The sequence below is a fragment of the Cololabis saira genome, chromosome 11, assembly GCF_033807715.1.
Source record: "Cololabis saira isolate AMF1-May2022 chromosome 11, fColSai1.1, whole genome shotgun sequence".
NCBI lineage: Eukaryota > Metazoa > Chordata > Actinopteri > Beloniformes > Belonidae > Cololabis > Cololabis saira.
Genome location: NC_084597.1, coordinates 29898173 through 29911545, shown reverse-complemented (window position 1 = coordinate 29911545; position 13373 = coordinate 29898173). Strand labels below are relative to the sequence as shown.

The 13373-nt window shown below is 42.3% G+C and overlaps 1 protein-coding gene across 1 annotated transcript in view; it reads left to right on the top strand.

The window, feature by feature from the left end:
- The window catches only part of si:dkey-112m2.1 (transmembrane protein 132C), a 282047-nt gene that overhangs the window by 155226 nt on the left and 113448 nt on the right, over positions 1-13373 (top strand). Inside the window, exon 4 of the mRNA XM_061734330.1 lies at positions 11322-11465. Within this exon, the coding sequence (XP_061590314.1) occupies positions 11322-11465 (144 nt within the window). The remainder of the gene's footprint in view (positions 1-11321; positions 11466-13373) is intronic.

Here is a 13373-nt window from a genome sequence, read left to right as displayed (position 1 = left end):
TGTGTGTGTGTGTTATTTTGTAAGAAAAGCGCTTTACAAATAAAGTTTGATTTGACTCGTCCTTTTTTGCAAGCTGCTGCAGCGTTGTCTGCTTTTGGGGGGGGGGGGGGGGGGGGGGCGGAGCTCTTGGCTGCAAATGGTATTTGAGACTCGACGTACTTCGATGGTAATTCATTTCAAATCGACATCCATCCATCGTCCGCCACTTATCCGTTCCCGGGTCGCGGGGGCAGCAGTCTCAGCAGAGATGCCCAGACTTCCCTCACCCCAGACACTTCCTCCAGCTCCTCCGAGGGGAGTCCGAGGCGTTCCCAGGCCAGCCGAGAGACATAGTCTCACCAGCGTGTCCTGGGTCTTCCCCGGGGTCTCCTCCCGGTGGGACATGCCTGGAACACCTCCCTAGGGAGGCGTCCAGGAGGCATCCGGTACAGATGCCCAAGCCACCTCAGCTGACTCCTCTCAATGTGAAGGAGCAGCGGCTCGACTCCGAGCTCCTCCCGGGTGACCGAACTCCTCACCCTATCTCTAAGGGAGCGTCCAGCCACCCTGCGGAGGAAACTCATCTCGGCCGCTTGTATCCGCGATCTTGTCCTTTCAGTCACTACCCAAAGTTCATGACCATAGGTGAGGGTAGGTGCGTAAATTGACCGGTAAATCGAGAGCTTCGCCTTCAAATCGACAGTACATGCAAATAACTTCAGTCTTGTCCAGCGAACCATCTGGCATCTTTTTGAAAGTGAACTAACCGTTCAAAAGTCCCTTTTAATTCTCTATCTTTCAATCCACCATAGTTTTCCTCCAGCTATGGGTGCCGTCGAGCGCCAGAAATGTTTAGTTTTTTTTAATCGGGCGTTAAAAACATTGTCGGCGTTAAGAGGACGTGAAGTTATGGACTGCTGAAATCAGGGGATCATCAAAGTCAGAGGGCCTTGTGTTCAAGGGGCTATGAAGACCTGGACCAAAGCTGTGGACCAAAGTCATCCAAGCACAAACCATCCAGCTAGACATGGGCGAGACTAAAAACTTTCAAGTGTTCATGCACCATCAAGTCCTAATTACACATGTGCAGGGCCAAAAACAGTAAACCAGGAAAGATCAAGAGTTCCAACAAACTGCCTGTCACTTGTACACACTTTACTTAATTAAGATGCGTCAGTCAGTAGACCTTCAAATTACCTAATGAAAGTTTACCCACCGAAGTAAGGTAATTAAATGAAATAAATTAGCATGACTAACAGTGTGCAGGATATCTGATTCCCTTTTAAGAAATAAATAAATTAATGAAGCATGGGGCACCAGAGAAGCTCCGGTGTGTCGATGCAGCAAGAGAAGCAGTGAGCTTTAAAGAGAGGAGATAGTCAGTCAAAAGGAGACGAGAGAAGAGGTGTGCTGAAAGGGAGACAAAGGAGGGAGACGGAGGGAGACGCAGCAGAAAACATGGGTGGAAATGAGCTTTGTCTGGCGAGAGGTTTTTATCTGATCATGTTAATATTGTCGTCCGTTTGCACTTCCAGCCAGGTCTCGTAATGGGAAGAGCAGCATCAAGTTCATTAATTGAATTAGCTCCCTCTTTATCTCCGCATCTGCCTGTGTCCACTCGCCCCTAAAACACTCCACCAGCAACTACTCCTCAGCTAATTGACTCCAGGAATGTCCTCTGCAGCCTTGTTTCACCTTATTAATTTATTGCTCCAGGTCCCCCTGGTTCGATGGAGATTGTTTTTATTTTCGAGCAAGCGAAGCAGGGAGGGAGAAAAGGTAAAGGATGCTTGTTTGTTATGAGCAACAGCTTGTGTGTTTATTTCATAACTGGATTTAGTTGCAGGTGTTTGAGAATTAGGGAACCAGCCAAATAAGCTCAATGCAATTCTGCCTTCTGTTGGAAAAATTGAATTCAACCTTTTACCAAGGTTGACTTGAATGAGTGGCCACGTGTATTTGACAAACCAATAAACATAATTGTCATTTAAGGTTTTTTTGGCTCTAGTGGTTAGACGATCGTGATGCATTCCTTTGGAGTTTTGTGACCCTGGCTTTTCCCTTTGCTGGATATTTAATGCAGAAGCCAAAGGTAGTTTCAATTCAATCCAACTAATTTAAGAGCTGTTGTGCTCCTTTTTTTTTTTTTTTTGTATCTTTAAATCTCCACTATAAGTTCACTTTGTCCGCCAGCCTCCTGCATGAGGATGTGCTAACATTATATCTGATAGACACAAGCCAAGCTGTGTGTGTGTGTGTGTGTGTGTGTGTGTGTGTGTGTGTGTGTGTGTGTGTGTGTGTGTGTGTGTGTGTGTGTGTGTGTGTGTGTGTGTGTGTGTGTGTGTGTGTGTGTGTGTGTGTGTGTGTGTGTGTGTGTGTGGTGTTATTGGATCTGTGTCTCTAATGATCTGTTATCACCTGGATAGCAATACAGGGAGCCATTTTCCTCCTGTTTCTTCTCATTTTTATTATTTCAACTTCAAGTTTATTGGACAAAATAACCTTGCAAATAGCCTCTTGAGGATGAAATTGATCTTTCTCTCTCTTGTTAGAAGAATGGGATAAGACAGACAACAAATGCCACAGCTGACCACATTTTTTTGATTCTTCTCTTATTCAATAAAGTCCCCTGTACAAGTCTTTTCCTCTTCTGATTGTTTTTCACATCATGTGTCCTTTTTCATCCAGCGTGATAGAACACCTGTCTTCTCTGATACACGTGGCTGGTTGGTCTTTCTGCCCACTCACCTTGACTCGAAGCAATCCGTGCATTCCTCTGCTCCCACCAAGACCTTTGGGCACTTGCTACCAAAATACAATTGTATTCCAAAAAATCCTGTTTTCTTTGATCAACTGAGAAACCATCAGCTTATTTTGTACCATATTAGAAACATGCTTTTCAATCACAGGAATGGCTTCAATAACTAGGTCTCTATCCTTACAGATCTACTGCAAGCAGGTATGGCTGCTTTCACTTCAGATTTGTCCCTCTACATCTTTTGTATCACAATATTCAGGTCTTCCCCCTATAAAACACTAAACATATTCACCCATATTTCTTCATCTTAAATGCCCATTGGTGCTTAATTAAGCTACCTGGTAAGCTGAAGTTTAATGTAAAAGGTAAAGCAAGCACTAGGGCTGCACGATTCTGGACAAAATGAGAATCACGATTTTTTTGCTTAGAATTGAGATCACGATTCTCTCACGATTTTTTTCCAATATAAAATTTATTGCACTTATTACTTTAACTTTGCAACAGCTGAACAAAAATATAATAACAATAAACATCTCTTGTCTTCTTTACACAAACCTTTGAATAATTTAAACAATAATAACAATTTAACAATATTTGTTCCTCCCTGAGTTGAACACCCTTTCAGAAAGGGGACTTGTAACAGATCCTGTAGTTCTGAGGCAACAAATTATTCCTCTGGCTGCTTTTTGCTGTAACAGCTGACATTGAACATAAAATCAATAAACATCTCTCTTGTCTTTAAATAATTTTAACAATAACAATTTTAACAATATTTATGTGCAATATGTGTCAGGTGATGAGAAAGGTAGATGTTTCTCCAAATGTAATCCACAATCATTAACAAAATATAACAAACATGACAACATGATAGTTGACCATGACAGGACTACAACAACCTAGAACATAGGCCTAGTCCTTTTTTTATGCAGCCATCTTTAAAAAAAAAAAAAAAAAAAAAAAAAAAATTTTTTTTTTTTTTTTTTTTTTTAAATCGTCGTCATTTGGAAATGAGATCGCGTTCAAGCATGAATCGAGATCGCGATTTTTTAACGATTAATCGTGCAGCCCTAGCAAGCACTTAGTATTCTCAGTAGGACATCAGTGCTTTGTGCATAATTTCAGTGTAAATTAGACTACTTGTCATATGCAGATAACTTCTTTCTTTTTGGTGACTAATCTAGATAGTAATAGTTGGACAGCTATCCTGACATTATCCTTAAAATGTTATAAACCTGAGAATTAATTTCCCCCTTGATAATGGCAAGCAGCCCAGACCCTGAGCTAATGAAGCAAGCCCAAATTATGATGCCCCCTGCACCATACTGACATGCATCACCTTTTGGAATTAAATTTTGAAGTGTTTGATGTATGTAAGTCTGTGGACACACTGCCTGTGCAACGACTTACTCATGGTTGACTGATGGACTGAGATTTTCGCTAGTTCCAGTGATGCCTTCAAAGCTTTTTTTTCTGCTCACGGGTTCTTCTTTATCTCTTTGGGCATTGTGCTTTTGAAGCTATCTTGGGTGGGCGCCCACTTCAATAAAGAAGGAACCACAGTTCTAAACTGTCTCTATTTAGAGACAATTTGTCTAAGTGTGGACTGATGGATGCTTAAACGCTGTGGTTACACAGCATCCTTTTTCCGCCTTATTTCTAGCCCTATGCAGATCAACTCGTCTGCTGAGATTGGTTCACATTAGTAGATGATTCTTATGAACAACAAACCTATAATGTTTGAGTGTGTTTTTTATGAAATCTACACTTCAACATATTTAAAAAGATGTTTTATTATTTTATTTAAATATATTATACCTAACTCCTTTAGTGGCAGCAACGCCTTTAGCTTTGTTAGCAGCTTTGGGCACTGTCAGCTGCTCGGCTGGTGCTCAGACAAGAGAGATGTGTTACTGTCTTTGAGATAGTTTTTGTCAAATGGTTTAGGTCAGCTTTGTGTGTGTGCAAACAGACTACACGACAATCACTGCAACGCTAGAAACCACAGAGGCTCCAACTAGTAACAATTCCAAATTTAGCCCATCCCTATATGCCAGATGAGTATTCATGACCTTACCTCTTCTCTGCAGTCATCTATAATGATTTGCTGCCCTCCTTTATATTTTTGCAATTCAATGTGGTAAATACCTCTTGGATAGTATTGATTGGATGTACATTACCATTTACTCTATAATTTTGATAGAGAGAGGTTGGCACTACAGCAAAAACCCACGCAAGATTTCATCCTGCTGTCCTTCAGGAACGTGAATGGTATTTTTACTTTCTCTCTAGCTACATCTATTTATTCAAACTGATATAAATAATAAAAAAGATTAATAGGGATTTGGTCGATAGTTATAACTGTTTAACTTAACACTCATACCATAACTTTTACGATTTGTGCAAGCTGGAGAGACGAATAGAGAATGATTCTATTATTTTGTATTTTCAACAGACTGAATCTACTTACGACTTGGTTGCCATGAAATTTTAATTTAGGTTCAAATATCTCTTGGTTCCTAATAAATTAAAGACATTTGCACTTCTGTGTTGGAACTGTAATTCCTTAAATTTTACAAAAAGCCCTGTTAAATGGAAGATTTATGTATATACAACAACTGATTTCACATAGCCTTCTAACTTTCTTTTTAACAGTGTTTGTATTATTTCTTTAACAGGTGTGCAAGGCACATAAATACTGCATTTATGCATAATGTGATATTCCAAACAAATTGCAGATTAATGTGGTTATAATCCTCCCAAAATCATGTTTTTTCCTTTTATAAGTCCTTAATGGGGATTTTTGGGGAAGTTGGTAAACTACTTTTTTTTCTCCTATTCACTTTTCATATATTTATTATTTAAAGCACCTTGAATTGCCATGTTGCTGAAATTTGCTATATAAATAAGCTTGCCTTTCCTTTCCTAATTGATTGCAATGCTGACATAACTGTATATCACTACATATTCTACTCCAATCCACTGTATTTCAGAGTAAAATGTTATATTCTTTATCTCTTTGCTCCCTTCACCACCAAAACAATTACATCATTAACTGAAAGTTCATGATCATGAGTTGTAGCTTGACATGTTGAGCTCTGTCATTCACATATATGCACATCCATAATAAATTGTATAAATTAAATACTTCAAGAGTCACATGCACCAATTTTCAACAAATACCTTTTGCAGGACTGTTCCTGCTTTTATTTCATTTATGCTTTGCAATACTTGTTCCACCACTGACAGTTTCAAGATTTTAAGATTTGAAATCATGAAATTGACCCAACTCACTGTTGCTGAGCAGAATGTAAAGATGTCGGCAGACTAATGCTTCCATAAACTCCATAAACAGCGTATGGACTCTGTATGGAAATTGCAAAACCTCTCATAGTGCAGAAAATGTCATAAAGGATGTAAAGGCAATTCTGAAATCTGGTGTTTATTGCTGTAATCTTTCTGTTTTTTTTAACTCTTGTTTTTAACTGTTTGATGCCAAAATAATCTGAAAAAGGTTTTCAGAAACATCATCAATCTAAAAATCTATCAGTAAACTTAATATGAGCATTCAAATTTGTTCAAGATAGAGGAAGCGCTGTTTCAAAACCATTGGCAAAACTCAAGCTGGCCAGTCACGAAAACAGATCAATCTCCCGAAATCTGTTCAGCCGTGAAGCAGAAGAAATTCCTTTCACTCTTGGTCAGCAGAAGCTAATGTTTTATCATTTAGACAGGAAATATGCAGCAACTGGAATGTAGCAGACACACTGAGTGTGTGTGCGTCCCTAACTCTTTTTTTTTTTTAATTTGTAATTTTTTTTTCAAATAAAACACTGCTCAAACGTATAAGCCATCACTAGTTTGTTGTCATGTTTGGTCAATGGGTGCTTTGGTTTGTCATTTCTGAGAATCAATCAGGTATGGCAGGGAGAGTTGCAAATGGTCCTTTCTGTCATCAGTAAGTACTCATCTCACTGATGCAGCTTTTCATGGAATTAATGAGGCAGCTTCATGTGCTGATGCATGTGAAAGGGGGCCTCCCTTCAAATTGCTTTCCTTTATTGCCTTCCTCACTGATTTTCCTCCTCACCAGAAATCACATTAGCCAAACCAATCTCATTTAGGACATGCCATTTGTTAATTTAGGCATTTTGCACAGTGACTATGGCAAATGTACATGAAATACTGCAAAAGCAAACAGATCACAAAGATAGAAAGAAAGAAACGATGGTTCAGAAGTGCTTTACTGGACCTCGGCATTGATCAATCTATCACTAAACCACTTAATTAATGGATTAAATCTTTATTTAGTCTGACATGTCAAAGATGATTAAAAAAAAACGAGAAAAAAAAAGCGAGATTTTGAATAGCTAAATTAGTTTTGCATGGAGCCCAATAGTCTGAAAGAGCATTTTTTAAGGGAAACAAATCTCAACAAGTGAAAAAAGCCTCTTAGTCCTATAAAACAAAGCTGTTGTGAATCATTGCTTGACCTAAGACTTTAACTTTTTAACTTATACCTTTAAATTTGAGTTTGATAAGATGAGTGTAAAGTATTTAGTTGCTCTTTTGGTCTCCCTGGGCGTCACGTGTCAGTTCAGAATCGGCTTGCAATTGTCTAGTTATTACTGTGCAGCAAATTAGGTGACAACTCAGAAACAGGATGGTAATCAGTTGCCTCCCTCCTACTTACTGTCTCCATCTTCCACATGAGCGGCTTTATCTTTTCTCATCAGGAGCAGCGGCCACAGTGAGGCCTGTTATTACCGCAGCAGCAACCGTGATCAGATCAAAGGGTGGTGGTAAACACAGGAGATGTAATGACTGTGCTCTTCTAAGCACTGCTGCATAGGTTATCATATCATTATCCCCCTGACATCTCTCTAGTTTTTTATTCATCTCCCACAAGCCTTTTACAGATCCAGAATAAAGACAGCCTCTTATTGTTTGATGATAGGGAACCAGCTTTAACTTTTGACTAAACCTTTTAGGTTCCTTTCTTGCCAGCTGTCCTCCTTACTTGAGATGCCCTCACACTATCTTTCGCCATACCCGCTTGAAATTTGAAGCAGACCAGTGTGAACTGAACTCTATCATCATTTCACATGACGTAGGAAGATGAGGAAAGCCACGACACAACAGTATTCTGGAAGAGGAGGTGGTCATGGTTTTCCAGCACTTGTATATCTGCCCACAGACTGTGACCATGAATAATGGAAGTGATAGCATGATAAAAAGGGTAGTAAAGGGGTTGGAAAAATAGGAGTCCTTTAAAAACCTCAGGTGCTGAGAGAAATTGCTAAAAACTGCCTGAAATGGTCTTTGCTTCCAATGTATTGCTCTTAATTTGGGGATATCCTAGGGTATTACATGATAATCGTTCAGGAATGCTACTATTTCATTTAATACATTCATTAATTGGTATGAACCGCTTTTGTAGAGGATTTCAATTTGCAAAAACCTGATGTTTTATTTCATATATTTGTTTTTAGGTCACCTAATGAGCCATCTGTTGCCCATATGTCTCACTACTTCTGCAAGTTAGGCCTTCACATGAGGTCTTGAGGGTATTCAACTGTTGATCTTTGCATCTTTGAATCTGAAGGAGCCATTCTCCCTGGACAGGATGTTTCAGAGCTTTTTGCTCATAGTTTAAGTGAGACCATTTTGAATTTTCTCATTCATATTTATTTTAGTTGTTCCTTCAGCTTTTTGGTCTTATTCTCCTTTCTGATGTTATGGTCAGCTGGGACATCTGTCTCAGCTCGCTATGGGGATTCCATGTTTCACACAAGCTTTTCCCAACCAAACCACCCAATGTAAGTTGTTTTCACATATGAACTTTAGATGTATTAAGAGGACCACTATGCTATATTGTCCAAAGATGATTCATTGGTGGAGCTTGCAGAAGGCAGGAGATAATGCCCAGCGGTTCTGTGGGAATTTTCCAAAAAGTTACGTTCTCTGTTTTCAGCTGGGTTAATTGGACAAGAAAACATTTTACTCAGATGTAGACCAAAGTTTAATTAATCAGACATAATTTAAATATGCTTTTTAACATAAACATCAGCTATATGTTAAAATGCAAAATAAGCAGAAAAAGGGGAGGATAAGGACGCTTTGGACGAGTTTGAAGTAGAAAGACATCTCCATGATCCTATACCTTCCAGGTTGGAAGGCAAAGGATAATTTTGAAGCTCCATACAGCTTAATGGAGATTCAACACACAGTAAACTATTAACCATTTACTGGTTCAGCGGTTGCTGTCAGTATCTAATGTGTCACTGCAAAAGCGATAATGATAAGGCCTTTGGATCATGGGATAAAGTATGTGTCAGGGTTTTGACATTTCCTCCAGTTTGAGTTTCAGTTCTGTTGTTTGCACCTGTGTCTCGTTATCCTCTGTGTATATCTACTCTTGTCTTTCCCCTGCTCCTCGCTGGTCCGTACTGTTTGCTCCCTCCATGTTCTCCTCATCAGTTTTCCTGTTCGTGTTCCCGGTTCATTTTTTGATCCTGCTCAGCAGCGCTTTTGGTTTGTTTTTGGTTCAATAAATCCTGCTCTGTGAACTCCTGCCTCCTGCTCTCCTGCATTTGGGTCCTCAAAAAAACCCCATCATGACAGAACGGACCAGCCCAGATGGACCCAGCGGGAGAGTTCATCACCCTTTTTGAGTTCTTCTGCCGGGAGGCACAGAGGAACATGCTACGGGTCACGGAAGAGGGGTCCCTATTCTGGGGAACCCGCCTGGCTTTCGCAAGCCCGAGCCGCCAGCTTCAAGGGAGACGACGTCGGCGCCAGCCCCGGTCTGTTCCCGCTCCGGCTTTGGTCCTGGACGCATAGGCTCCTGTTCCGGCTCCGACGGTGGTCCTTGATGCATCAGCCTCTGTTCCTGTCTCGGCCGTGGTCCCGGGTGCATCGGCCCCGGTTCCTGCTCCTGTGATGGTCCTGGACCCCCCTCAGCCAGCGCCGAGGACCCGGGCTCCCCCTCAGCCAGCGCCGAGGACCCGGGCTCCCCCTCACCCAGCGCCGAGGACCCGAGGTCCCCCCGAAGCCGCCCCCAGGGTCCTTAGTCCCCCAAAGCCGGCACCGAGGATCCTTAGTCCCCCGAAGCCAGCCCCGAGGATCCTTAGTCCCCCAAAGCCAGCCCAGAGGATCCTTAGTCCCCCGAAGCCAGCCCAGAGGATCCTTAGTCCCCCGAAGCCAGCCCTGAGGATCCTTAGTCCCCCGAAATGGCTCCTCGGGTTTGGTGTGATCTGCCTGCTACGCCCCGAGACGGACCCCCTGACCCGCCTGCTACGCCCCGAGTCCGACCCCCTGACCCGCCTGCTACGCCCCGAGACCGACCTCCTGACCTGCCTGCTACACCCCGAGACCGACCTCCTGACCTGCCTGCTAATCCCCGAGACAGACCTCCTGCTACGCCCCGAGACCAACCCCCTGACCTGCCTGCTACGTCCCGAGGGCGACCCCTGACCCTCCTGCCACGTCCCGAGGGCGACCCCCCCGAACTGTCTTGCTGGTCTGCCCGGCCCCGAGGGCGACCCCCCGAACTGTCTTGCTGGTCTGCCCGGCCTCGAGGGCGTGGCCTCCTGAACTGTCTCACTGGTCTGCCCGGTCCCGAGGACGGCCCCCGGAACCTTGACCATGTGTTGGCCTTTTCCCTTTCGTGTTCCCGGTCCATTTTTTGATCCTGCTCAGCAGCGTTTTTGGTTCAATAAATCCTGCTTTGTGAACTCCTGCCTCCTGCTTTTGGGTCCTCAACAAAACCACATCGTGACAGTATGTATGGTAGATGGGTCAGCTGCAAACTGAAAATGTTTCCAGTGTGTGTCTGTTGCATACCATAAATAATGGAATTGTCTTGCAAATCTTCCTACTACATTCTTACAGAATAAATGTTTTCTCACAGTGCAATAGCTATCTAAAGAGGTACTCCCCTATGAAGAATGACATTTTACTGAAACGTCAAACCCTGAATGTTGTTTGAGGATGTCTTTCAGAGACTTGGAGGTCCAACACAGAATGTGCTTTGATGCACATCCATCAGCCATTTCATAATGGCCACTGACAAATGAGCAAAAACTGCTTATTATGTTATAATGCAATGACCTGCTGGGAAAATCTGCATCAATAACTGTATTTGCCACCTACCAAAATATATTTCCAGACCAATCACACTCACCAGCATAAAGTTGCTGCTCCCCAGGTCAGCAGAAGACTTGTCAGAACTTATTTGAAGTGCTCAAAGAACACCACAAAGTCTGAGATATTAATTCATTTTCCAAACTCTCCAGACATCAATCAGATGGAGCCTGGTGGTATTTGTACAAAACAATCTTAATACACAGAATCCCCCGACCTTAACTGGCCGGAGCTCTTTTGGGATCACAAAGAGGACCCTCTATATTTTAGGCCAAAATGCCATGGCCGATCGATACTGTATCTTGCACACATTTTCCTCGGCTGAATCCTTCATACGTCAGATCTTTCTCACATCATTCTGGAATGTTGGACATAAATTGCACACTGTGTACTGACTAATTCAGCATCTTACTTTGGACCACTGTGTGCCTGTTTGTTGCAGGGTCAAACTGAAGGATGGTGTGGCTTTCCTGGGAGCTCGAGCCAGTAACCCTGTAATGTGGACGGTGAGTCAAGATGTCAGAAGTGAGGGCCACCGGGTTGTAACCCTGCACTGTCACAGGAAGGAGAACAGTTTCAGTCAAAGGTACGTCTGACTCTTTCTCTCTCAACTGATCAATCAGTGTCAAACTGAAATATGAAATTAACACCCTGCTAAACAAACAAACACCAGTAGCACACTTCATTTCCCAGACAGCTGTCTGTATAGAGAGTGTTTACAAAAAGTGAAGATGAAGGCAGACATGACTCAGCATCAAAACAATTAATTATTTGGCACTGTCATACACTCAGGTTCTCAGCCAAGTGTAGACAGTATTGTTCAAGGAAGTGATGCCATTGCTCGGACTTAATGGATAACTCTGACGTTACATATTTTTCTTACACTCCACAAATCTCATGAAAAGATCAATGGGACTCTGTGCATTACAGCGTGTCTACACAGGGAGCATTAAAGGTGTCCATCCATCTCACTTGCATTGGACAGAACATATTTGCTTCAATACAAGCAGTCACAGTTTTTTTACTCATGCTACAGCAATATGCAGCTCCAGCTCAGGAATGGTAACACTTGTGCCTTCCCATCCTCTAGTCAATCTGGGACATTTTAGCCTCTTACATTGTACAAACCTAACGGAAACGGTTTCAAAATTAAAGTCCACAACATGATGTCTTGATATTCTGCTTTCAAACCTTTTTAAAACAGTTTTTTACTGCATAGCTCCGGATGTACTGCAGATAATAAATACTTCTCTTCAAGCAAGCCAGTTTCCCCAGGCCTTGAAAACTGCAGTAATAAAAACTCTTCTAAAACAATCATATCTGGATGCAACAACACTTAGTAACTATAGGCCAATATCAAATCTGCCTTTTTTCAGTAAATTCATGCTTTTATGATGCAAAACAATCTTTTTAACACATTTCAATATGGATTTCGCACTGAGACTGTACTCATCAAAGTCTTAAATTATATTAATCTGAATAATGATGCATGCAAATCCTCTGTTCTGGTATTACTGGATCTCAGTGCTGCATTTGACACAGTTGATCCATACTACTCAACAGATTGGGAAAGTGGGTGGGACTTAAGGCTGAATTAAGGTTCTGCGTCACACCAACGCAGAGCACACGCCGCAGCTGTGACGCCGTCGTGAACCCTTCGGACTTCTCCGTCACTCCATTTCGTCGCGGTGCAGTACCCCCCGCGGCCGCTAGTTAGCGATCTTTTTCTGAATGGTTTATCCGACTTTTTCCGGTCACAGTAAATCAAAGAGATAAGGACAACTATTGTGCAAAAAACCAAACCAAAAAAAAAATCACATATAAACGAAGAAAAGAGCCCTGAAAGTTCACTACTGCTTCAAACCGGAAACCAGAAATGCGTTGCTTCCAAGTGAACCAATCACAGCCCTCTCCGTCTGCGTGTGGTCTGCGTCGCCTCGACGCGTAGTTACAATTTTCGGGAGGTGCACGTCAGTGACGGCGCAGGTGACGGCGTGTGGTCTGCGTGGACGAAAACCACACGCCGTAGGCACGGCGCCGTTTTGACGCAGAACCATACCTCAGCCTTTACCGGCACCGTGCTTCAATGGTTCAAATCTTACTTGCACGATAGGGCCTTTTTTGTGTCAATTGGAAGCCATGAGTCTGAGAGAACCAAGATCACATGTGGGGTTCCTCAAAGGTCCATTCTCGGACCGCTTATATTCAACATCTATATGTTACCCCTAGCTCAGATTATGGAATATCACAACATTTCCTACCATACTTATGCCGATGACACACAACTCTATATTTCAGTGTCACCACATGACTACAGGCCCCTGATCTCATTGAGTAACTGTATTCATCAAATCAATGAGTGGATGTGCCAGAATTTTCTCCAGCTAAATGCAGACAGCCGTGATCATTTTTTACCCTAAAAATGAAAGGGAAAAGATCAGCGCTCACCTTGACTCCATGCTACGAATCAAGCCAGAAATCTTGGTGTAATTAT